Source organism: Ranitomeya imitator, chromosome 3, assembly GCF_032444005.1.
Source record: "Ranitomeya imitator isolate aRanImi1 chromosome 3, aRanImi1.pri, whole genome shotgun sequence".
Lineage (NCBI taxonomy): Eukaryota > Metazoa > Chordata > Amphibia > Anura > Dendrobatidae > Ranitomeya > Ranitomeya imitator.
Window position 1 is genome coordinate 2,675,182 of NC_091284.1, and position 26,317 is coordinate 2,701,498.

At 50.6% G+C, this 26,317-nt stretch overlaps 1 protein-coding gene across 2 annotated transcripts; it reads right to left on the minus strand.

Annotated features, from left to right (window-relative positions):
• Window positions 1-1,527: 1,527 nt before the first annotated feature.
• Window positions 1,528-26,317, minus strand: AGPAT3 (1-acylglycerol-3-phosphate O-acyltransferase 3). Of its 2 annotated transcripts, none has more exons than XM_069760386.1 (9): window positions 26,197-26,317; window positions 4,890-5,121; window positions 4,646-4,815; window positions 4,290-4,451; window positions 3,866-4,019; window positions 3,467-3,569; window positions 3,311-3,386; window positions 2,997-3,195; window positions 1,528-2,636 (listed from the first exon to the last, which is right to left on the minus strand). In XM_069760386.1, exons 2-9 carry the CDS (start codon window positions 5,065-5,067, stop codon window positions 2,548-2,550), a joined length of 1,131 nt encoding a protein of 376 aa, XP_069616487.1. In that variant the 5' UTR covers window positions 5,068-5,121; window positions 26,197-26,317; the 3' UTR covers window positions 1,528-2,547. The 2 variants fall into 2 exon arrangements, with proteins under 2 accessions (XP_069616487.1, XP_069616486.1); XM_069760385.1 differs by having other exon boundaries at window positions 26,175-26,311.

Sequence of the window (26,317 nt, forward strand, 5' to 3'; positions counted from 1 at the left end):
AGAAGGGGGGCTTAGCCCACGCAGGCTAGCAAGAAAACTAACTTATGATATACATTTTCCTCACACCAGGTGATAGTGGCGGGACCCTATGATAATTGGGTGATCAATGATGATCGCCAGGTGATAGCAGTGGGATCTATAACTTTGATCAATGATGATCGCCAGGTGATAGTGGCGGGATCTATGATAATTGGGTGATCAATGATGATCGCCAGGTGATAGTGGCGGGATCTATGATAATTGGTTGATCAATGATGATCCCTAGTTGATAGCAGTGGGATCTATGATAATTGGGTGATCAATAATGATCGCCAGGTGATAGTGATGGGATCTATGATAATTGGGTGAACAATGATGATCGCCAGGTGATAGCAGTGGGATCTATAACTGTTTGATCAATGATGATCACCAGGTGATAGTGGTGGGATTTATGATAATTGGGTGATCAATGATGATCGCCAGGTGATAGTGGCGGGATCTATGATAATTGGGTGATCAATGATGATCGCCAGGTGATAGCAGTGGGATCTATAACTGTTTGATCAATGATGATCGGCAGGTGATAGTGATGGGGATTACTCTAGAGTGGAGGCTTATTTCCATGTAGCTGCCACCATAGGTGATGAGGTGAAGCAGTGGTTTCCAGCGAGAGGTTAATATTATAGCACACTAATGTCACCTCCATCTACGTGGTCACAGTTTGGTTGGGGCCCCTTCCGCTTGGGGCATTATTGCCCACGTGTACCGCAAGCTCCATAAAGGCATGGGGCGATGACGAGTCTGACGCCGATGAGCCCGAACCTCAGCCCCATGAGATGCCTTCAACCATGCGGCCAAAGTCGGTTCCTGACCTCTCCTTTGTCGCTTGGTCTCATTTCCTTGCAGCTTTTATTCCCGATTTGTTGGTTTTCCTTCTCACATTTATGGTATTTCTTGTCTTACTCTACTGAGGTTCCCTTCACCCTCTTTATAATGTCTGTACGTTTCTCATGTTCCCTCTAATCTCATTTATTGGTTTTTCCAACCCCATGAAATCTGCCTTACAAATGCTTAAAATAACAAAAGTGGTAATATTGTCCTTTCCTGACCTGCAGCTGCTCAGTCCCCGGGCACGAGTGATGGCGGCGGCATGGTCAGAGATTGGCTGGAGGCGAGACCGGTGGGGTCCATCCACGTGGGATCAGCAGCAGACCGCCATCATACTGCTTGTTTATTTCATGGGGTGGATGCAGATGGGAGATCTGGCCCCAGTGCTCTACAATGGGAGGTTTGTTTTGCCCGACCTGCCGGAATCAGTGATATTAGTAATAGTTATCGGTAATCGGAGCAGCCGGATCTCTGGTGGATCACTTCTCGAGACCTTATCATCTCACCCTACAGCGGAGGGTCACACTGCGTCTACACGGACTCCATCACATCCCTCACAGTCACATCCCTCTCAGATCACTCCATAACAGTCCAGGATCACGTCATTTCACTGCACACAATCGCCACAATCACCCCACATCCAGAATAAGACGATTTGCACAGGTTTCATCTCTTTATTTTACTCCTAGATTTTCTTTACAGGGAGGGTGGAGGTGATCAGACAGGCAGCGACATGGAAGCATCACCACAGCGGTCACATGTAGGACACACGTCAGTGATCGGTGTGAGGACACTGGAGACCAGGCAGACGTGATCACCGCGGCAGTCTCCATGGTCGGACGCCTGCGCACACAGGGTTAGCCCTACGTTCCTAACCTGCTCCCTACGGGATGAGATGTCTGACATGATATGACGCTGCCTCTGTCCGCCCCGTTACATGCTACTGACTTGTTAAGTTCTAAGCCTCTATCCCCGGCCGGAGGCAGTCATGTGATATGACACGGGCCCCTCCAGGGATCTGGAGCCCGGGAGTGAAGGAAGAGCAGAGCGCTCAGGAGACCAGGTTGTGCAGGATCCATGTCTTCAGGAGCGTGACCAAAGTCCAATGGTTAGTCCAAAATACCGGAGTGATTTGTGCAGGTAAAGAACGTACATTCACAGTAGCTGCTGTGTGCAGAGCCGTTCCTGCTGCAGAACATGTGGCGCGTAGTGGATGTGCTGCAGAGCTGCGCTCCCCCGCAGCTGCTGAGAAGACGACTGAAGAGAAGTCACCGAGAACGCCTCGCAGTGGGACCGGCTCAGTTTATTTGCATCCCAGTGACGAGGCCTCTTTATACTGTGACACCAGAAATCGAACTGTGAAAACGCACAAAATGCTAGTGGCAGCATGAGAATACGGGCAGAGAGGAGCCAAAATAAAAGTTGGTGGAGAGAAGGGAGAAGCACGGGGTTGGGCTGGTATAAAGCGGACCCCAGTGTTCAGAGGAGGGGAGCGGAGGTCAGAGCCTCTGCTGTCATAGGGCAAGTCGTGCACAGCTAGTTCTTGCACCTAAGAGAAGGCAGATTCCTACTGGCTCTCGGCACCAGTCCCAAGAGTCGAAACCTCCCCCTCCGGTCATGTTAGTACGAAATAGAAAGCAAGATACAGTCCAGACTGCCTCCGAATCATGCCGCCTGCAGCTAATTGGTCTTCTTCACGGCACTGTTACCATAACTGGAGCCTCGCTCAATCTCCGTCACACCGATCAGACGCCGTACAGCAAACGAGGCTGAAGAGAGAAGATCATATAAGGTCACCAGTAGTGATGAGCGAGTGTACTTGTTACTCGGGTTTCTCCCAGCACGCTCGGGTGATCTCCGAGTATTTGGATGTGCTCGGAGATTTAGTTTTCATCGCCGTAGCTGCAGGATTTGCGACTGCTAGCCAGCCTGAGTACATGTGGGGGTTGCCTGTTTGTTAGGGAATTCCCACATGTACTCAGGCTGGCTAGCAGTCGCAAATCATGAAGCTGCGAAGACAAAAACTAAATCTGAGCACATCCAATTACTCGGGAGACCACCCGAGCGTGCTCGCTCATCACTAGTCACCAGAAGAAAGCCCACCCTGGAGAAGGAAGAACAGCTCCTACCTGTCCACATGAAGCCCATAAATGCCAAGATGAGCAGGGGGGAACCACTGGCAAAGATGCCGATCGCAAATGAGATGAGTGGCGAGAGGAGAAGCGTGGCCCAAAACAGAAAGTTCAGCAAGGTCCATGGTCGTCGAGAGGGCACAATCTGGGGACCAGGAAAGGTGCCCTCCTGGATGTACTGCTCCTGTAGTGCATCCTGAAAAAGAAGCCGAAACATCGGAAACTCATGACAACAGGCATTGCAATTCTGCCCGGACAGATCATGTAGCAGCAGCCCCACCACCCCGACCATCTCTTCTGCCGCTGGTTACCTTCTCCTGATAGAGCCTGTGGAGCCAAGCTGCCGCCTCCAGCTCATCCTCTGGGATCTCTTCAAGGGGGAAACGCCTGAGACGACAATGAAATGAGAGGGGTCCTCAATAGTCAGAGGATAGAAGGTTATTGGGCCCTGCTGATGTGCAGCTCACCTCACACACATGTCCGCTTCATACTTCTTCCCATACAAAATCCCCAGTAAAGATGGATTCTTGTTCTCACGGAAATTCAGGGTGACGTCATACACAGCAGAGACTGTGAAAAGACATGGAAGATGACACAGCTGTAAGTGTGGAGGCTCACGATGACCATGGTGATGTGAGTGAGCCCAGCACGGCTTGAGGCATGCGTTCCCACCGACCATAAACCATGCACAGGAGACGGACGCAGGTTCCTTATGGCCTACAACTGCATTAGCCATTTATGCCTGACCAGGGCTCCTTGGGTTGTCCTGTACACAGCATTTATCTGGTAAGGTAGCGGAGATGGCCCCAGCTATAAACATACTGAAAATTAAAGCATGGCATTTGTGGAGCAGAGGTTTGCATTACCTGTTCCACGGAGACACTGGACTGCAGTAGTAAAGCCTTTCGTTCGGGGCAGGAGGTGATGTTTCAGCCGAGCCAGTCCCTTTTTATCTGCCACTTCCATGCTGATCTTATGCTTCGTCTCAGTGAATCTTGTCCCTTCACAATACAGCAAGAACTAGGAGAGAGAATAGATAAATAAGATGGTCACCGAGGAAAGAAGAGGCAAAGTTCGGGGAAAATGATCTGATGTAATCAGGCTTGGCTTTAGATAACTGCGTCGTCCTTCAACCATGGCCACCAGCAAATCATCAGAAAAACATTTTTTCTACAACCTGAGCTCTCAGGAGAAAGATGCACCATGCCGAGAAGTCGAGGCCATTACCTTCATGCTGAAAAAAGCCTCCGTGACACGAGCCACAGAAGAGCCACAGAAGAGCGCACTCACCCACATGTACTCCGGGTAGTCACGGAGGCTGTGCAGACCATTGATGACCATGTCACGATCTTCTTCCCATTTGCGCTTACAGAAGACAATTTCCAGGAAATACCACGTCCAGCCAATCAGCGGCACCATCAGCAGCTCTTTCTTGGCCAGAACCTTCGAACTCTTGTGACAAGAACAGAGGACAAAGCAAAATGGCTTGGATTAGAGCAGACGGAGACCTTGCACTCTGTGAGCGGAGGAGACGCTGCAGTCACGGCCCTGCTGGGTGTAAGACATTCGCAGCCTCACCTCCGTCACACGCAGTGAACATGAAGAGGACAGTTCCAGCAGGACATCACAACCACCACACTACTCACCCCTAAGACTCCAAAACGTTCACACATGGTCCAACCACACAGGAAGTCGATCTCAAAGTTGTGATTGAGGATGATTATGACGTGCTCCTTCCCAAAGTGCGACACCGTCTCTTGGTCAGTGAAAAGGGTGCACTGTGTGCCGGACCACCACTCCAGGAGCATCACCAGCTCTGTGAGAGACGGGACATAGTGAGCACACAGGACAACCTTACCGTCCCCCAGCCCACCGCTGAACGCCACTTACGGCTCCACAGCGAGTAGGACAGACGACAGTTCACCCGGCGGTACAGCTGCTTGTTGTAGCTCCATAGCGGGAGGGTACACAGCTGCAGGAAATTGATGATCAGGCCGCTTACGACAAACACAAAGCCAATTAGCAGGTGGACCACAAACTGAGTCTTCAGGAACCCCCAAGCCCCCATTCTGGAGCCAGCATTCAGTGCCGCTTACACGGACCCTCACTCAAAGCCACCGTCCTGGGAAGAAACAGAAGAATGAGAATGAGCTGAGGACTAAAGCTGGGGGCGAGGATGGAATGTACCTAACAGGACCCAACATGAGGTAGAGGATGTGAGAGTTGCCCTCAACCTCTCCGTCTACACAGCCAGCATACATACAGCCACGTCAGTGTCTGCGAGCATTCAGCTCTCTGGGGGCTTGCCAGAGGGTCTCATTATCTGGGGGCACCAACAAAGCAAAAAACACATCAGTCTTAACGTGCCTGCCATTACATATCAGATACAGGCAATACTTTATCCTTCATAGACTGCTCAGTATCGTGTCCATCCGGATCCAGTAGACCAGAACCCTGAATAACAATTGACCCACAACTGTAGACAAAACATTTCTCACACAAACCCAGCAGGAATCAAAACCCCAGGACGACCCCACTGTTGAGAGATGACACTGGGGTAGCATACAAGCGTGACAATAGAGGACTAGTACCCCATTGTGGAGGCAACACATGATTACTACTCACCAGTAAAGATAGTACACCATGGCCAGAGCAAACAAGGTGGCACACACTCCGGAGAACAGGCAGACGGCAGACTGATTAGCCAACATTGTGGCCAAAGATCAATATGTTCTTCAGAGAAAGTCTGCTGCCGACCCAATGAAGAAATACAGCAGAACGGTAATGAAATAGTCGGATATCAGGTAGCCTGCTCACTGTAACCCGGAGAAGGCAACTGCGACAATTCACAGGACGTCCATAATCTTCACAGGGATCATTCAAGGTCTCTGGAGCCACCGATTCACTGCAATTCACGGCCCCATGAACCCCAGGAGTCTACCTCACATCACTTATAAAAGGGGGAACTATTTCAGGGGAGCCTTTTGTGGAAAAAGTGTCCTGTCGATTCTTCTCCAGCACAGACGTGACAGGTGAGAGTCTAACTAAAGCCAGACAATCCCCAAGGATTAAGCCTGTCAGGGACAGATCTGCAGGGTCAGCAGAAGCCTGACCGGGGCCGGGTGCCCCCTCATTCACTGGACCCCAACTCCCAGCAAACAGCGGGACTGAAAGAAAGATGTGAAATCCAAAAACCCTTACAATCCACTCCAGAGCCGAAAGAGAATCGAAAACAAAGCACTTATAGATTGAGCAGAGTAAAGCTGATAATCTGATTAATGTACAAATAGACAGCAGAAGAGACAGACCACAGTGAACAGACCAGGCACGACACGAGAGACTAGTGAGGAGAGATTGAGCACACGTCACCACAACATGAGAGACTAGTGAGGAGAGATTGAGCACACGTCACCACGAGAGACTAGTGAGGAGAGATTGAGCACACGTCACCACAACACGAGAGACTAGTGAGGAGAGATTGAGCACACGTCACCACAACACGAGAGACTAGTGAGGAGAGATTGAGCACAGGTCACCACAACACGAGAGACTAGTGAGGAGAGATTGAGCACACGTCACCACAACATGAGAGACTAGTGAGGAGAGATTGAGCACAGGTCACCACAACACGAGAGACTAGTGAGAAGAGACTGAGCACACGTCACAACAACACGAGAGACTAGTGAGGAGAGATTGAGCACACGTCACCACAACACGAGAGACTAGTGAGGAGAGATTGAGCACACGTCACCACAACACGAGAGACTAGTGAGGAGAGATTGAGCACACGTCACCACAACACGAGAGACTAGTGAGGAGAGATTGAGCACACGTCACCACAACACGAGAGACTAGTGAGGAGAGATTGAGCACACGTCACCACAACACGAGAGACTAGTGAGGAGAGATTGAGCACACGTCACCACAACACGAGAGACTAGTGAGGAGAGATTGAGCACACGTCACCACAACACGAGAGACTAGTGAGGAGAGATTGAGCACACGTCACCACAACACGAGAGACTAGTGAGGAGAGATTGAGCACACGTCACCACAACACGAGAGACTAGTGAGGAGAGATTGAGCACACGTCACCACAACACGAGAGACTAGTGAGGAGAGATTGAGCACACGTCACCACAACACGAGAGACTAGTGAGAAAAGACCGAGCACACGTCACAACATAATGCAAAACATATACCATGTGACAGGCCAGTGAGAAGAGACTGACACACATACCAAAACGTAGTACACAACACAAATGAAACAGACCAAGGAGAAGTGATTGAGCACAAATCACCACAAAATAATACAACACATACCATGAGGACAGGCCAGCGAGAAGAGACCAAGCACACGTCAATACAACATAATACTGAACACAAACGATTAACCAGCGAGAAGACAAAGCACACATGATAGACAACCAACAGAGACAAGCGAGAGGAACGCTCAAGTTCACATTAGCACACCATATAAACACGAGAGGCCGAGCACATCACCACAATAAACTCTTCCAAATTATTACGCAAATGCTATTTTTCTCTGATATTCCTAAATGGTTACAAATGAGTCAGTATAAGGCTGTGTGCACACGTCGCGGATTAGGCTTTGGAATTTCTGGTGCGGATTCTGCCTCTCCTGGCAGAAAACACACCTGCGGATTTGTCGCGTTTTTTGTGCGGTTCCGCAGCGTTTTTTGTGCGTTTTTGCTGCGGTTTTCTAGCGGATTTGCTGCGGTTTTTACCTATGCGGTTTTCTATAATGGAATGGGTACAAAAACGCTGCAGATTCACAAAAAATAAGTGACATGCTACTTCTTTTAAACCACAGCGTTTCCGCAGCGGATTATCCACAAAGTGTGCACAGCGTTTTTTTTTCTCATTGATTTACATTGTACTGTAAATCAATTGCGGATCTGCAGCATTTCTGCACCTCAAAAAACACTGCGGATCCACAGAGAATCCGCAACGTGTGCACATACCCTAAATGTACAAATCATCGACAGTCAAGAGGATAAATCATTTTTTATTGGACAAACCTCCCAATAAGATCAGGATTTTTTTTTCAAAAGTAAAAAAAAAAAAACAACCTCAAAATGCAGCAAGTTCTTCTGCACGACAGTTTCTAAACACTTTATAGGTAGAGAATGGAGGATGGTTACATATGGGATTTGCATCATTAAGACGTCACAGTTACTGAGGTCAGAAACCTCCCAACAGGCCAAGTTCCATGTATCTTCGGACCTTCTGTGACATCACCTTCACAGTTCTGGCTCGTTAATTTGCGAGTTTTTGGTTAATTTCTGCTTGAATTTCTTTGCATGATGTCGGGATCGCACCAAGGTCTGATGTTTTGATGTGATCGCCCCCAACCGTCATTGATCTTTTGCTTGAGGAGACTCCAAAGGTTCTCAAAGGGCTGAGGTCAAAGGAGGATGATGGCTGCACTATGAGGTTCTCTCCTTTTATGCCCATAGCAGCCAATGACTTTTCTTTGCAGCAAGAGATAGTGTGAAGGAACATATTAAAGGGAACCTGTCACCCCGTTTTTTGAGATTGAGCTATAAATACTGTTAAATAGGGCCTGCGCTGTGCGTTACTATAGTGTATGTAGTGTACCCTGAGTTTGCATCTCGGCTTTGGGAAAATGGCCGCCGCGATCTCTAATGCGCACGCGCGGCATCCCGCGGCCATTTTCCTGAAGCCCCGTGCAGCAGAGCACTCCATCTGCGCACGCGCGGCCCCAGGAAGATGGCCGCCCCCACCGATGCAAGGGATTACAGCGCAGATCGCGCGCTGTGTCTTCACGTGGGCGCAGGGAAGTCGGAACTCTGGACATGCGCACACCACTACGCCACCAACGGAAAGCTGGGGAAGAAAAGAGCGCTGTGAACACGCCCACCTGACCAGACCAGCCTGATTGACAGGCGAAAACGGCGACTTTGGTAATGTATTTCTCAGCATACATGGGGAATCAGGGTACACTACATACACTATAGTAACGCACAGCGCAGGCCCTATTTAACAGTATTTATAGCTCAATCTCAAAAAACGGGGTGACAGGTTCTCTTTAAGAAGGATTCTCCATTTTGTGCTTTTCGACTCCATTTTGTTGTTTTGATATAAATTTTGTTAGCAGGCTAAAGTTTACAGCTGTTATGAGACCTTGATTGTTGCAATCTGCCAGGACATGAGACTGAGGGTGTATTGTTCTACGAGACCTTGACGTACAGACTGTTCCTGCATTCTTATAGGTTAAGAACTGTGAACGTGTTCTTATGCTGATTGGTTGAAGTATAATTCCTATGACTAAGAAAAGTCATACACAATAAACGGGGCCCAGAGATCTGCTTGATCCCCCCCAAACAGAGACATTCGTCTCCGTCTGGTCATTTTCAGTTGCCGGCAACGCCCTGTAGATTAATTTGGAAATTACTGAGTTAACCGTGAAGGATCACTTTAGATCCTCCCTCAACAATAGGACATTGTCAGTATGAAGACAATTTTGAAGCGGATTTTGCTTTTTGTACTATGGAAGAAAGTGGACAGTCAAACTCTATATACTTAGCCGGGGTCATTTTCACACCTTCAGGGACACTAAAGGGGCCTACCAGCCCTCGCCCCATGATTCTGGCCCAAAACATGACTCCGCCACCTCCTTCGACGTCAATGCCTTGATAGGACGTGGGGGCCGTCCACCAACCATCCACTACTCCATCCATAAGGCCCATTCAGGGTTGAATGGCATCATCAGTACACAATACTGGTTTACAATGAGTCTTCATGTACAGCTGAAACCAGAAGTTTCCATCCAATATATAAAGACACATCTGAAGGTTTTTCTCAATATCTGACATGGAATGAGAATAAACCTTCCCCGTTTTGGGTCAATTAGATTAACCATAATTATTAACCAGATGTTTCCAGCCAGCTAACGCTCGGCACGCTCATTGCTATCTAATTAACGCTGCTGGTGATTAAACTAAAGTAAATAATGACAACATTCAATAGCGCTTACGCAGGTGGTAAATTAACTTAAAATGAAGTTAATAAAAATAATCATTAAAAATCTGAAAAATACTAATATTGTTGTTATCGATCAGCTACTGCATCATTGTCCGGATTTTCCTGCGGCCTGTGAGATGGACCTGGCGACTTTTCTTGGCTCATTTTGTTTGGGAGAATGCGTATGCAATTAAATGTAAGTTTACCTTGGCTGAAGTGGTTGAATTACATAGAAAGGAAGTGCTGCTTGTGGTAATGTGGGGGGGGCCTCATTTGGTAATGTGCGGGGACAGAGCCTCGTGTGGTAATGTGCGGGGACGGAGCTTCGTGTGGTAATGTGCGGGGACAGAGCCTCGTGTGGTAATGTGCGGGGACGGAGCCTCGTGTGGTAATGTGCGGGGACGGAGCTTCGTGTGGTAATGTGCGGGGACGGAGCCTCGTGTGGTAATGTGTGGGGGCTGAGCCTCGTGTGGTAATGTGCGGGGACGGAGCCTCGTGTGGTAATGTGCGGGGACGGAGCCTCGTGTGGTAATGTGCGGGGACGGAGCCTCGTGTGGTAATGTGCGGGGACGGAGCCTCGTGTGGTAATGTGCGGGGACGGAGCCTCGTGTGGTAATGTGCGGGGACGGAGCCTCGTGTGGTAATGTGTGGGGACGGAGCCTCGTGTGGTAATGTGTGAGGACAGAGCCTCGTGTGGTAATGTGGGGGGCCGAAGTCTCGTGTGGTAATGTGGGGGGCGGAGCCTCGTGTGGTAATGTGGGGGCGGAGCCTCGTGTGGTAATGTGGGGGGCGGAGCCTCGTGTGGTAGTGTGGGGACGGAGCCTCTTGTGGTAATGTGTGGGGACGGAGCCTCGTGTGGTAATGTGTGGGGGTGGTGATGTGGGATTATGTGTGATGTGGTGGGATTATGTGTGGTGATGTGGTGGGGGGGCAGGATTATGTGTGGTGATGTGGTGGGGGCGGGATTATGTGTGATGTGGTGGGGGGCGGGATTGTGTGTGGTGATGTGGTGGGGGGCGGGATTATGTGTGGTGATGTGGTGGGGGGCGGGATTGTGTGTGGTGATGTGGTAGGGGGGCGGGATTATGTGTGGTGATGTGGTGGGGGGCGGGATTATGTGTGGTGATGTGGTGGGGGGCGGGATTGTGTGGTGATGTGGCGGGATTATGTGTGGTGATGTGGTGGGGGGGGTGGGATTATGTGTGGTGATGTGGTGGGGGGCGGGATTGTGTGTGGTGATGTGGTGGGGGGCGGGATTGTGTGTGGTGATGTGGTGGGGGGTGGGATTATGTGTGGTGATGTGGTGGGGGGCGGGATTGTGTGTGGTGATGTGGTGGGGGGGTGGGATTGTGTGTGGTGATGTGGTGGGGGGGTGGGATTGTGTGTGGTGATGTGGTGGGGGGGTGGGATTGTGTGTGGTGATGTGGTGGGGGGCGGGATTGTGTGTGGTGATGTGGTGGGGGGCGGGATTGTGTGTGGTGATGTGGTGGGGGGGTGGGATTGTGTGTGGTGATGTGGTAGGGGGGTGGGATTATGTGTGGTGATGTGGTGGGGGGCGGGATTGTGTGTGGTGATGTGGTAGGGGGGTGGGATTATGTGTGGTGATGTGGTGGGGGGCGGGATTATGTGTGGTGATGTGGTGGGGGGGCGGGATTGTGTGGTGATGTGGTGGGATTATGTGTGATGTGGTGGGGGGGTGGGATTATGTGTGGTGATGTGGTGGGGGCGGGATTATGTGTGGTGATGTGGTGGGGGGCGGGATTGTGTGGTGATGTGGTGGGGGGGTGGGATTATATGTGGTGATGTGGTGGGGGGGCGGGATTGTGTGTGGTGATGTGGTGGGGGGGTGGGATTATATGTGGTGATGTGGTGGGGGGGCGGGATTGTGTGTGGTGATGTGGTGGGGGGGCGGGATTATGTGTGGTGATGTGGTGGGGGGGCGGGATTATGTGTGGTGATGTGGTGGGGGGCGGGATTATGTGTGGTGATGTGGTGGGGGGCGGGATTGTGTGTGGTGATGTGGTGGGGGCAGGATTGTGTGTGGTGATGTGGTGGGGGGGTGGGATTATGTGTGGTGATGTGGTGGGGGGCGGGATTGTGTGTGGTGATGTGGTGGGGGGGTGGGATTATGTGTGGTGATGTGGTGGGGGGCGGGATTATGTGTGGTGATGTGGTGGGGGGCGGGACTGTGTGGTGATGTGGTGGGATTATGTGTGGTGATGTGGTGGGGGGCGGGATTGTGTGTGGTGATGTGGTGGGGGGTGGGATTATATGTGGTGATGTGGTGGGGGCGGGATTATATGTGGTGATGTGGTGGGGGCGGGATTGTGGGTGGTGATGTGGTGGGGGGGTGGGATTATGTGTGATGTGGTGGGGGGCGGGATTGTGTGTGGTGATGTGGTGGGGGGTGGGATTATGTGTGGTGATGTGGTGGGGGGCGGAATTGTGTGTGGTGATGTGGTGGGGGGGTGGCATTGTGTTTGGTGATGTGGTGCAGATTGTGTGTGGTAATGGGGTGGGGGTGGGATTGTGTGTGGTGATGTGGTGGGAGGCGGAGCTACTGTGCAGGGGGCGGGATTAGCGAGTAATCACGATGCTATATATATATATATATATATATATATATATATATATATATATATATATATATATATATATATATATATATATAGATATTTGCCAAATGCCAGAATAATAGGGGGAAGAGAGAGAGAGAATGGTTTAAGGCATTTTATTACTAACTGTAAAGTCAGAAGGTTCCATCCATTTCATTAGATTTGGTACCATTGCTGTTGCGAATTGTGTGGCAGAGCTCCCTCCTGTGGTCACAAGTGGTACTTCGGCTGGTTCTCTCTGTGAGCTTCCGTTGGTGGAGGAAAGTGGTACTGTGGCTTCTGAGTTTCCTTCCTCAGGTGATGTGGTGAAGTCGTTAGGTGCTTCTCTATTTAACTCCACCTAGTGCTTTGATCCTGGCTTCCAGTCAATGTTCTAGTATTGGACCCGTTTCCTCCTGGATTGTTCCTGTGGCCTGCTGCTCTGCATAGCTAAGTTCCTCTTTGCTATTTGTTTGCTGTTATTTTCTGTCCAGCTTGTCAATTTGTTTTTTACTGCTTGCTGGAAGCTCTGGGATGCAGAGGGTGTACCTCCGTGCCGTTAGTTCGGTACGGAGGGTCTTTTTGCCCCCTTTGCGTGGTTTTTGTAGGGTTTTGTGTTGACCGCAAAGTTACCTTTCCTATCCTCGCTCTGTTCAGAAAGTTGGGCCTCACTTTGCTAAATCTATTTCATCTCTACGTTTGTCTTTTCATCTTTACTCACAGTCATTATATGTGGGGGTTGCCTTTTCCTTTGGGGTATTTCTCTGAGGCAAGGTAGGCTTATTTTCTATCTTCAGGCTAGCTAGTTTCTCAGGCCGTGCCGAGTTGCATAGGGAGCGTTAGGCGCAATCCACGGCTGCCTTTAGTGTGTTGGAGAGGATTAGGGATTGCGGTCTGCAGAGTTCCCACGTCTCAGAGCTCGTTCTTGTTTTTTGGGTTATTGCCAGGTCACTGTATGTGCGCTGACCTCTATGTCCATTGTGGTACTGAATTACCTTTCATAACAGTACTGGAAGCCCAAAGTACTAATGATTCTCAATAGAGGGAAAAAAAGTTCTGAGACCATTTTTTTTTCTTTGCACTGTGTTTTGCCTTTTTTTTCCCCTAGACATTTGGGTGGTTCAGGACACAGGTGTAGCGATGGACATTAAAGCTCTGTCTTCATGTGTGGATCAGCTCTCGGCAAGAGTACAAAGTATTCAAGACTTTGTGGTTCAGAATTCTATGTTAGAACCGAGAATCCCTATTCCTGATTTGTTTTTTGGAGATAGAACTAAATTTCTGAGTTTCCAAAAATAATTGTAAACTATTTCTGGCTTTGAAACCTCGCTCCTCTGGTGACCCAGTTCAACAAGTTAGGATCGTTATTTCTTTTTTGCGTGGCGATCCTCAGGACTGGGCATTTTCCCTTGCGCCAGAGGATCCTGCATTAAGTAATATCGATGCATTTTTTCTGGCGCTCGGATTGCTGTACGATGAGCCTAATTCTGTGGATCAGGCAGATAAGAATTTGCTGGCTCTGTGTCAGGGTCAGGATGAAATAGAGGTATATTGCCAGAAATTTAGAAAGTGGTCCGTACTCACTCAGTGGAATGAAGGTGCGCTCGCAGCTATTTTCAGAAAAGGTCTCTCTGAAGCCCTTAAGGATGTCATGGTGGGATTTCCTATGCCTGCTGGTCTGAATGAGTCTATGTCTTTGGCCATTCAGATCGGTCGACGCTTGCGCGAGCGTAAATCTGTGCACCATTTGGCGGTATTACCTGAGCTTAAACCTGAGCCTATGCAGTGCGATAGGACTTTGACCAGAGTTGAACGGCAAGAACACAGACGTCTGAATGGGCTGTGTTTCTATTGTGGTGATTCCACTCATGCTATCTCTGTCCTAAGCGCACTAAGCGGTTCGCTAGGTCTGCCACCATTGGTACGGTACAGTCACAATTTCTTCTGTCTGTTACCTTGATCTGCTCTTTGTCATCGTATTCTGTCATGGCATTTGTGGACTCAGGCGCTGCTCTGAATTTGATGGACTTCGAGTATGCTAGGCGTTGTGGGTTTTTCTTGGAGCCCTTGCAGTGTCCTATTCCATTGAGAGGAATTGATGCTACGCCTTTGGCCAAGAATAAGCCTCAGTACTGGACCCAGCTGACCATGTGCATGGCTCCTGCACATCAGGAGGTTATTCGCTTTCTGGTGTTGCATAATCTGCATGATGTGGTCGTGTTGGGGTTGCCATGGCTACAAGTCCATAATCCAGTATTAGATTGGAAATCCATGTCTGTGTCCAGCTGGGGTTGTCAGGGGGTACATGGTAATGTCCCATTTCTGACTATTTCGTCATCCACCCCTTCTGAGGTTCCTGAGTTCTTGTCTGATTACCGGGATTTATTTGATGAGCCCAAGTCCGATACCCTACCTCCGCATAGGGATTGTGATTGTGCTATCAATTTGATTCCTGGTAGTAAATTCCCAAAAGGTCGACTGTTTAATTTATCTGTGCCTGAGCACGCCGCTATGCGGAGTTATGTGAAGGAGTCTTCGGAGAAGGGGCATATTCGCCCGTCATCGTCGCCATTGGGAGCAGGGTTCTTTTTTGTAGCCAAGAAGGATGGTTCGCTGAGACCTTGTATAGATTACCGCCTTCTAAATAAGATCACGGTTAAATTTCAGTACCCCTTGCCATTGTTATCTGATTTGTTTGCTCGGATTAAGGGGGCTAGTTGGTTCACCAAGATAGATCTTCGTGGTGCGTATAATCTTGTGCGTATTAAGCGAGGCGATGATTGGAAAACTGCATTTAATACGCCCGAGGGCCATTTTGAGTATCTAGTAATGCCATTCGGACTTGCCAATGCTCCATCAGTGTTTCAGTCCTTTATGCATGACATCTTCCAAGAGTACCTGGATAAATTCCTGATTGTGTACTTGGATGACATTTTGATCTTCTCGGATGATTGGGAGTCTCATGTGTAGCAGGTCAGAACGGTTTTTCAGGTCCTGCGTGCTAATTCTTTGTTTGTGAAGGGATCAAAGTGTCTCTTTGGTGTTCAGAAGGTTTCATTTTTGGGGTTCATCTTTTCCCCTTCTACTATCGAGATGGACCCTGTTAAGGTCCAAGCCATCCATAATTGGACTCAGCCGACATCTCTGAAAAGTCTGCAAAAGTTCCTGGGCTTTGCTAATTTTTATCGTCGCTTCATCTGCAATTTTTCTAGTATTGCTAAACCATTGACCGATTTGACCAAGAAAGGTGCTGATTTGGTCAATTGGTCTTCTGCTGCTGTGGAAGCTTTTCAAGAGTTGAAGCGTCGTTTTTCTTCTGCCCCTGTGTTGTGTCAACCAGATGTTTCGCTTCCGTTCCAGGTCGAGGTTGATGCTTCTGAGATTGGAGCAGGGGCTGTTTTGTCGCAGAGAAGTTCTGATTGCTCGGTGATGAAACCATGCGCCTTCTTTTCCAGGAAGTTTTCGCCTGCTGAGCGTAATTATGATGTGGGCAATCGAGAGTTGCTGGCCATGAAGTGGGCATTCGAGGAGTGGCGTCATTGGCTTGAAGGAGCTAAGCATCGCATGGTGGTCTTGACTGATCATAAGAACTTGACTTATCTCGAGTCCGCCAAGCGGTTGAATCCTAGACAAGCTCGTTGGTCGTTGTTTTTTGCCCGTTTTGACTTTGTGATTTCATACCTTCCGGGCTCTAAAAATGTGAAGGCGGATGCTCTGTCTAGGAGTTTTGTGCCCGACTCTCCGGGTGTATCTGAGCCGGCGGGTATCCTCAAAGAGGGAGTAATTGTGTCTGCCATCTCCCCTGATTTGCGGCGGGTGCTGCAAAAATTTCAGGCTAATAAACCTGATCGTTGCCCAGCGGAGAAACTGTTTGTCCCTGATAGGTGGACGAATAAAGTTGTCTCTGAGGTTCATTGTTCGGTGTTGGCTGGTCATCCTGGAATCTTTGGTACCAGAGAGTTAGTGGCTAGATCCTTTTGGTGGCCATCTCTGTCGCGGGATGTGCGTACTTTTGTGCAGTCCTGTGGGATTTATGCTCGGGCTAAGCCCTGCTGTTCTCGTGCCAGTGGGTTGCTTTTGCCCTTGCCGGTCCCGAAGAGGCCTTGGACACATATCTCTATGGATTTTATTTCAGATCTTCCCGTCTCTCAAAAGATGTCAGTCATTTGGGTGGTCTGTGATCGCTTCTCTAAGATGGTCCATTTGGTACCCTTGTCTAAATTGCCTTCCTCCTCTGATTTGGTGCCATTGTTTTTCCAGCATGTGGTTCGTTTACATGGCATTCCAGAGAATATCGTTTCTGACAGAGGTTCCCAGTTTGTTTCGAGGTTTTGGCGAGTCTTTTGTGGTAGGATGGGCATTGACTTGTCTTTTTCCTCGGCTTTCCATCCTCAGACTAATGGCCAGACCGAACGAACCAATCAGACCTTGGAAACATATCTGAGATGCTTTGTTTCTGCTGATCAGGATGACTGGGTGTCCTTTTTGCCTTTGGCTGAGTTCGCCCTTAATAATCGGGCCAGCTCGGCTACCTTGGTTTCGCCGTTTTTCTGCAACTCTGGGTTCCATCCTCGTTTCTCTTCAGGGCAGGTTGAGTCTTCGGACTGTCCTGGTGTAGATACTGTGGTGGACAGGTTGCAGCAGATTTGGACTCATGTAGTGGACAATTTGACTTTGTCCCAGGAGAAGGCTCAACGTTTCGCTAATCGCAGACGCTGTGTGGGTCCCCGACTTCGGGTTGGGGACTTGGTTTGGTCATCTTCTCGTCATATTCCTATGAAGGTTTCCTCTCCTAAGTTTAAACCTCGTTTTATTGGTCCGTATAGGTTTTCTGAGGTTCTTAATCCTGTGTCTTTTCGTCTGACCCTTCCAGATTCATTTTCCATACATAACGTATTCCATAGGTCATTGTTGCGGAGATACGTGGCACCTATGGTTCCATCTGTTGATCCTCCTGCCCCGGTTTTGGTGGAGGGGGAGTTGGAGTATATTGTGGAGAAGGTTTTGGATTCTCGTGTTTCAAGACGGAAACTCCAGTATCTGGTTAAGTGGAAGGGTTATGCTCAGGAAGATAATTCCTGGGTCTTTGCCTCTGATGTCCATGCTCCCGATCTTGTTCGTGCCTTTCATATGGCTCATCCTGGTCGTCCTGGGAGCTCTGGTGAGGGTTCGGTGACCCCTCCTCAAGGGGGGGGGTACTGTTGTGAATTCTGTGGCAGAGCTCCCTCTTGTGGTCACAAGTGGTACTTCGGCTGGTTCTCTCTGTGAGCTTCCGTTGGTGGAGGAAAGTGGTACTGTGGCTTCTGAGTTTCCTTCCTCAGGTGATGTGGTGAAGTCGTTAGGTGCTTCTCTATTTAACTCCACCTAGTGCTTTGATCCTGGCTTCCAGTCAATGTTCTAGTATTGGACCCGTTTCCTCCTGGATCGTTCCTGTGGCCTGCTGCTCTGCATTGCTAAGTTCCTCTTTGCTATTTGTTTGCTGTTTTTTTTCTGTCCAGCTTGTCAATTTGTTTTTTACTGCTTGCTGGAAGCTCTGGGACGCAGAGGGTGTACCTACATGCCGTTAGTTCGGTACGGAGGGTCTTTTTGCCCCCTTTGCATGGTTTTTGTATGGTTTTGTGTTGACCGCAAAGTTACCTTTCCTATCCTCGCTCTGTTCAGAAAGTTGGGCCTCACTTTGCTAAATCTATTTCATCTCTACGTTTGTCTTTTCATCTTTACTCACAGTCATTATATGTGGGGGCTGCCTTTTTCCTTTGGGGTATTTCTCTGAGGCAAGGTAGGCTTATTTTCTATCTTCAGGCTAGCTAGTTTCTCAGGCCGTGCCGAGTTGCATAGGCAGCGTTAGGCGCAATCCACGGCTGCCTTTAGTGTGGAGAGGATTAGGGATTGCGGTCAAAGTTCCCACGTCTCAGAGCTCGTTCTTGTTTTTTGGGTTATTGCCAGGTCACCGTATGTGCGCTGACCTCTATGTCCATTGTGGTACTGAATTACCTTTCATAACACATTGCCCTTACACTGAATGACTGGTTGAAATGGAGTAGTTGGTCGGAATTTGAGCCCATTCCTCCTGACAACGCTGGTGTAACTGATCCAGGTTTGTAGGTCGCCTTGCTCGCACCGGCCTTTTCAGCTTTGCCCATACATTTTCAATAGGATTGAGATCAGTGCTTTGTGATGGCCGCTCCAAAACATTGACTTTCTTATTGTAACGCCAGTGTGTTTGTGCCAGGTTTCCCTGGCGTTACTCTGCATGTCTGTGCTCTTACCCTTTGCTCCTTTCCCCCTCTTACCCAAGGATGAGGTGAGCCAGGCTTGTGCAAGTCCACAATTCTCTTCCTGATGTCTTGGTGGATTTCTTTAGACTTTCCCCATGATGCTATAGAAAGAAGCAGTGTGTTTCAGGTGTGCATTAAAATACATCCACAGGTGTGTCTCTAATTAACTCAGATGTTGCCACAAAACATCAATCAGAAGCTTCCAAACACCTGACATCATCATATGGGCAGTGCAGAATTGTTTAAAGGCAGAGTAATCTTAGTGTATGGAAACTTCTGACTTTGCAGTATAATAAAAAATGCCTTTAAACATTCTCTCTCTCATTCTGACATTTGGCAAATATTAATAATTATGGTAATTCTAATTGTCCTAAAATGGGAAAGGCTTATTCTGATTCCATGTCAGATATGGACAAAAACCTGCAGATGTGTCTCGTTTCATTATCATCCAGGTTTTCAATTCATATGTTACCACAAAAAACAAACAAACCACCAGACTATATGCGATCCGCTTTTTTGTCGCCAGTGAAAAATTCCTCGATCTGAAGACCTCGTCCAGTGACTTCATTGTTGATTTGCTCGTAGATATTCTATTGACTTCCGATGTTGTCGTTACATCTTGAGTGATAATTAATCAGAGTAGATTGAAGTCCTTTACAATTTCCAGTTTGTCACTGCCCATCTCAGATCTCAAATGTGTCAATTATATAGGTTTATAAAATTATTAAACCTGGTAAAAGGCCATATGACATTATAAACAACATATAATGTCACCAATATCCAGTTGGTGTCTATAAGTGTCTAAGCTAAAAAAAAGAAAAAAAGGGTATAACATTGGGAAAGTCTAGACCCATACACACACATTATGCCTTTACCTGCAGGAACCTTCCTCATTCTGCCTTTAACTGCAGAAACCCGTCTGTACTCTGTATGAGCCACAAATCTCATTACAATATGATGATCACACTTCAGTTTCCCTGAAATATCTAATGTTTTCACACGTCTGAGATATTGCACTATGTGAGGCTTTTCAGCAACAGACAGATCATTTTCTTTCCCATATTACTGAAACCTGCAGCTGCTTAATTCACTAATCTGTATTAAGCAGTTTTTCTTTAATTAGGCCTCACCTGGCAACTAATTATCACACGGGTCTGAGATTGATGTCAGTGATCCAAAGACCCCGAGAGACAAACAGTCCATGAGGTTATGGAAAAAAAAACATTACATCTTTATAACATTTAACTCCAATTGGCAAAACCACTTGTAACTCCTGTATTTCCACAGTTGTCCCATCTCATTTCGGTTTATTGTCAGATGAATATGGTTTTTCGATTATTGACCAAATAGGATCGTTTAAAGGGGAAATACTGAAAACCTTCCAGTCATAACTTCATCCCAAATGTCTCCACACTGGGAAAGATAAGTACCTGCCCCTGATGAAAATGGGGATGTCACAAGTGACAAAGGATATCTGGATCCTCCATTATCCACCAATGCTTCACGATGCCACCAGTATCGCACCTGCTCCATGGTTCTGCCACCTCAAAGTCCATTTCAACAAGTTCTATTGTGCCACCTCCACGTCAGATCTTCTGACCACGTCTGTGGAGCCAGTAAGCCAAACCACCGACTGACTCCTCAATTTCCCTGACTTCCAACTCCACAGCACTGCCTCACTACCGAGCATGTACATAAAGTGCAGCACAGATTCATCTCGACTAAAAGCCGAGATCCTCAGATCAGGAACAGAACAGACCTTTATAGGACATTTCACAACATTCCCAAATTATGAAAACATTTACAGCACATCCTGCATTGTAGTACTGCACCCAACGTGTTATATATGATAGGACTCAGAGTCAGTCCATTTTATACCGACTCCACCAAAATGGACACCAACTCCACAACTCCGACTTTACAGCCCTACTACTGACGCGCCTGCTTCAATATGCTCCATGACGCTGGCTCCAAACCTTCTCAGACATGATCCCTGGTGCCGACTCCACACCTGCACTTCTGCTGACACATCTGCTTCATTATGCTCCATGACGCTGGCTCCAAACCTTCTCAGACATGATCCCTGGTGCCGACTCCACACCTGCACTTCTGCTGACACATCTGCTTCATTATGCTCCATGACGCTGGCTCCGAACCTTCTCAGACATGATCCTTGGTGCCGACTCCACACCTGCACTTCTGCTGACACATCTGCTTCATTATGCTCCATGACGCTGGCTCCGCACCTGCTCACACATGATACATGGTGCTGACTCCACACCTGCACTTCTGCTGACACATCTGCTTCATTATGCTCCATGACGCTGGCTCCAAACCTTCTCAGACATGATCCCTGGTGCCGACTCCACACCTGCACTTCTGCTGACACATCTGCTTCATTATGCTCCATGACGCTGGCTCCAAACCTTCTCAGACATGATCCCTGGTGCCGACTCCACACCTGCACTTCTGCTGACACACCTGCTTCATTATGCTCCATGACGCTGGCTCCAAACCTTCTCAGACATGATCCCTGGTGCTGACTCCACACCTGCACTTCTGCTGACACATCTGCTTCATTATGCTCCATGACGCTGGCTCCAAACCTTCTCAGACATGATCCCTGGTGCCGACTCCACACCTGCACTTCTGCTGACACACCTGCTTCATTATGCTCCATGACGCTGGCTCCAAACCTTCTCAGACATGATCCCTGGTGCTGACTCCACACCTGCACTTCTGCTGACACATCTGCTTCATTATGCTCCATGACGCTGGCTCCGAACCTTCTCAGACATGATCCCTGGTGCCGATTCCACACCTGCTTCATTATGCTCCATGACGCTGGCTCCACACCTGCTCAGACATGATCCATGGTGCTGACTCCACACCTGCACTTCTGCTGACACATCTGCTTCATTACACTCCATGACGCTGGCTCCAAACCTTCTCAGACATGATCCCTGGTGCCGATTCCACACCTGCACTTCTGCTGACACATCTGCTTCATTATGCTCCATGACGCTGGCTCCAAACCTTCTCAGACATGATCCATGGTGCTGACTCCACACCTGCACTTCTGCTGACACACCTGCTTCATTATGCTCCATGACGCTGGCTCCAAACCTTCTCAGACATGATCCATGGTGCTGACTCCACACCTGCACTTCTGCTGACACATCTGCTTCATTATGCTCCATGACGCTGGCTCCAAACCTTCTCAGACATGATCCCTGGTGCCGATTCCGCACCTGCTTCATTATGCTCCATGACATTGGCTCCACACCTGCTCAGACATGATCCATAGTGCCGACTCCACACCTGCACTTCTGCTGACACACCTGCTTCATTATGCTCCAGGTCGCTGGCTCTGCACCTGCACTTCTTCTGCTGCGGTGGTTTCAGCATCCGGTACAGAGCAGCTTCTCCAACATAACACTCCCTAGATCCTCCACTGCACGTCTCATTATACTTCTCACCTGCACTGTCCCCCTGGTGAGGGCATGGCGTCATCAGCAGGGACCACAAGCATTACTAAATGAAATGAGCCTGGAGAGGCAGGAACCACAGAAGGGAACACACCGCAGGCAGTAAAGCTTTTCCTACACAGATTTCTGGATCATCAACAGCTGGAAGATTTCTACTATATTTGGATCAAAGGATAAATACATAACAATCAGAGGATTATTAATCTGAGCAGTCACCACCTCCTGATACCACTCAAGCATTGGCCAATTCTAGCGGGTGGAGCTCAGAAGTCGAGACCCCACACGGGGGCACCATCCCCCCTCCCACACGGGGGCACCCTCCCCCCTCCCACACGGGGGGCACCCTCCCCCCTTCCACACGGGGGGCACCATCCCCCCTCCCACACGGGGGGCACCTTCCCCCCTCCCACACGGGGGCACCCTCCCCCCTCCCACACGGGGGGCACCATCCCCCCTCCCACACGGGGGGCACCATCCCCCCTCCCACACGGGGGGCACCATCCCCCCTCCCACACGGGGGGAACCATCCCCCCTCCCACACGGGGGGAACCATCCCCCCTCCCACACGGGGGGAACCATCCCCCCTCCCACACGGGGGGAACCATCCCCCCTCCCACACGGGGGGCACCATTCTACACATCACTCACGGAAAGGCCAATGGGAAGAAACCAAGCATGTTACATCACACATCATGTTACAGCCAGCCTCCACAGCCAAACCCTCCCCCTCCTCACCCAGTCGGCCTCATCAGGTGTATTACATAAGGTACATGCCCCACCACAGGTGTGTCTCTCACTTGTCGCCCTCCTCTGTCAGGTGTTTCTCCATCTCCTTTTCTTCCCCATGTGTCTCCTCCTCAAGTGTGCACCCTCCTCCTTCAGAGCCTCCCCCTATTATTTTCCTTCAGGTGTCCCTCTCCTTCCTCCAGTCTCTCTCCTCTCTCCTTTTATAAAAGGTATCTCTCCTTACCCTCCCCCTTCTGAAGTGTCTCGCCCCAGCCTTCTCAGATGTCTCCTCCAATGTCTCTCCTCTCCAGTCTCTCCCCTCCACTCAGGGGTCTCCTCTCGATTCTCTCCCCTCCCTCTGGTTTCACCCCCCTGATCACTCACACAGCCGGCCCCCAGACGTGTATCGGGTCTCCTCTGCCTCCTCTCCGGTCTCCCCTGCCTCCTCTCCGGTCTCCCCTTCCCCCCCCTCCTCAGGTGTCTCCTACCCGGTCTATCCTCTCCTCCGCTGTCTCTTCCCCGGTTTCTCCTCCGATGTCTCCTCCCCGGTCTCTCCTCCCCAGTCTATCCTCTCCTCTGGTGTCTCCTCCCCGGTCTCTCCTCAGGTGTCTCTCCTCCCCGGTCTATCCTCTCCTCCGGTGTCTCTTCCCCGGTCTCTCCTCAGGTATCTCTTCCCCGGTCTATCCTCTCCTCCGATGTCTCCTCCCCGGTCTCTCCTCCCCTGTCTATCCTCTCCTCTGGTGTCTCCTCCCCAGTCTCTCCTCCCCGGTCTATCCTCTCCTCAGGTGTCTCCTCCCCGGTCTCTCCTCTCCTCCTCTGGAGTCTCTCCTCAGGTGTCTCCTCTCCTCCCCGGTCTCTCCTCAGGTGTCTCTCCTCCCCGGTCTCTCCTCAGTTGTCTCCTCCCCGTCTATCCTCTCCTCCGCTGTCTCTTCCCGGTCTCTCCTCAGGTATCTACTCCCCGGTCTATACTCTCCTCCGATGTCTCCTCCCCGGTCTATCCTCAGTTGTCTCCTCCCCGTCTATCCTCTCCTCCGCTGTCTATTCCCCGGTCTCTCCTCTCCTTCGATGTCTCCTCCCCGGTCTATCGTCTCCTCAGGTGTCTCCTCTCCTCCCCGGTCTCTCCTCAGCTGTCTCCTCTCCTCCCCGGTCTCTCCTCCGCTGTCTCCTCTCCTCCCCGGTCTCTCCTCCGCTGTCTCTCCTCAGGTATCTCCTCCCCGGTCTATCCTCTCCTCCGGTGTCTCCTCCCCGGTCTCTCCTCAAGTGTCTCTCCTCCCCGGTCTATCCTCTCCTCCGGTGTCTCTTCCCCGGTCTCTCCTCAGGTATCTCTTCCCCGGTCTATCCTCTCCTCCGATGTCTCCTCCCCGGTCTCTCCTCCCCAGTCTATCCTCTCCTCTGGTGTCTCCTCCCCGGTCTCTCCTCCCCAGTCTATCCTCTCCTCCGATGTCTCCTCCCCAGTCTATCCTCTCCTCTGGTGTCTCCTCCCCGTCTATCCTCTCCTCAGGTGTCTCCTCCCCGGTCTCTCCTCTCCTCCTCTGGAGTCTCTCCTCTCTGGTCTCTCCTCCCTCCCCTCAGGTGTCTCCTCTCCTCAGGTTTTTCTTCTCCTCAGGTGTCTCGTCATCTCCGGTCTCTCCCCTTCTCAGGTCTCTCCTCTCCTCCACGATCTCTCCTCTCTGGTCTCTCCTCTCCTCCCCGGTCTCTCCTCAGGTGTCTCTCCTCTCCTCTGGTCTCTCCTCAGTTGTCTCCTCCCCGTCTATCCTCTCCTCCGGTGTCTCCTCCCCGGTCTCTCCTCTGTTGTCTCCTCCCCATCTCTCCTCAGGTGTCTCCTCCCCGGTCTCTTCTCAGGTGTCTCCCCTCCTCAGGTGTCTCTTGTCATCTCCGGTCTCTTCCCTCCCCAGTGTCTCCTCTCCTAGATGTCTCCTCTCCCCGGTGTCTCCTCTACTCCTCTCCCCGGTGTCTCCTCTACTCCTCTCCCCGGTGTCTCCTCTACTCCTCTCCCCGGTGTCTCCTCTACTCCTCTCCCCGGTGTCTCCTCTACTCCTCTCCCCGGTGTCTCCTCTACTCCTCTCCCCGGTGTCTCCTCTACTCCTCTCCCCGGTGTCTCCTCTACTCCTCTCCCCGGTGTCTCCTCTACTCCTCTCCCCGGTGTCTCCTCTACTCCTCTCCCCGGTGTCTCCTCTACTCCTCTCCCCGGTGTCTCCTCTACTCCTCTCCCCGGTGTCTCCTCTACTCCTCTCCCCGGTGTCTCCTCTACTCCTCTCCCCGGTGTCTCCTCTACTCCTCTCCCCGGTGTCTCCTCTACTCCTCTCCCCGGTGTCTCCTCTACTCCTCTCCCCGGTGTCTCCTCTACTCCTCTCCCCGGTGTCTCCTCTACTCCTCTCCCCGGTGTCTCCTCTACTCCTCTCCCCGGTGTCTCCTCTACTCCTCTCCCCGGTGTCTCCTCTACTCCTCTCCCCGGTGTCTCCTCTACTCCTCTCCCCGGTGTCTCCTCTACTCCTCTCCCCGGTGTCTCCTCTACTCCTCTCCCCGGTGTCTCCTCTACTCCTCTCCCCGGTGTCTCCTCTACTCCTCTCCCCGGTGTCTCCTCTCCTCTCTCCCCGGTGTCTCCTCTCCTCTCTCCCCGGTGTCTCCTCTCTCCCCGATGTCTCCTCTCCTCCTCCCCGGTGTCTCCTCTCCTCCTCTCCCCGGCGTCTCCTCTCCTCTCTCCCCGGTGTCTCCTCTCCTCTCCCCGGTGTCTCCTCTCCTCTCTCCCCGGTGTCTCCTCTCCGGTGTCTCCTCGTCTCCTCTCCTCCCCGGTGTCTCCTCTCCTCCTCCCCGGCGTCTCCTCTCCTCTCTCCCCGGCGTCTCCTCTCCTCTCTCCCCGGCGTCTCCTCTCCTCTCTCCCCGGTGTCTCCTCTCCTCTCTCCCCGGTGTCTCCTCGTCTCCTCTCCTCCCCGGTGTCTCCTCTCCTCTCCCCTCTCCCCAGTGTCTCCTCTCCTCTCCCCGGTGTCTCCTCTCCTCTCTCCCCGGTGTCTCCTCTCTCCCCGGTGTCTCCTCTCCTCTCTCCCCGGTGTCTCCTCCCTCCGGTTTCTCCCCGGTCACTCACACAGCCGCCCCCAGGCGTGTACCGGCTCTCCTCTGCCTCCTCGCCGGTTCTCCCGTCTTTCACCTCCCCGTCCCGGATCCAAATGTTACATGTAACACCGGAACCCCGCCCACAGATGCCGGCCTGAACCGGAAGCGACCGAG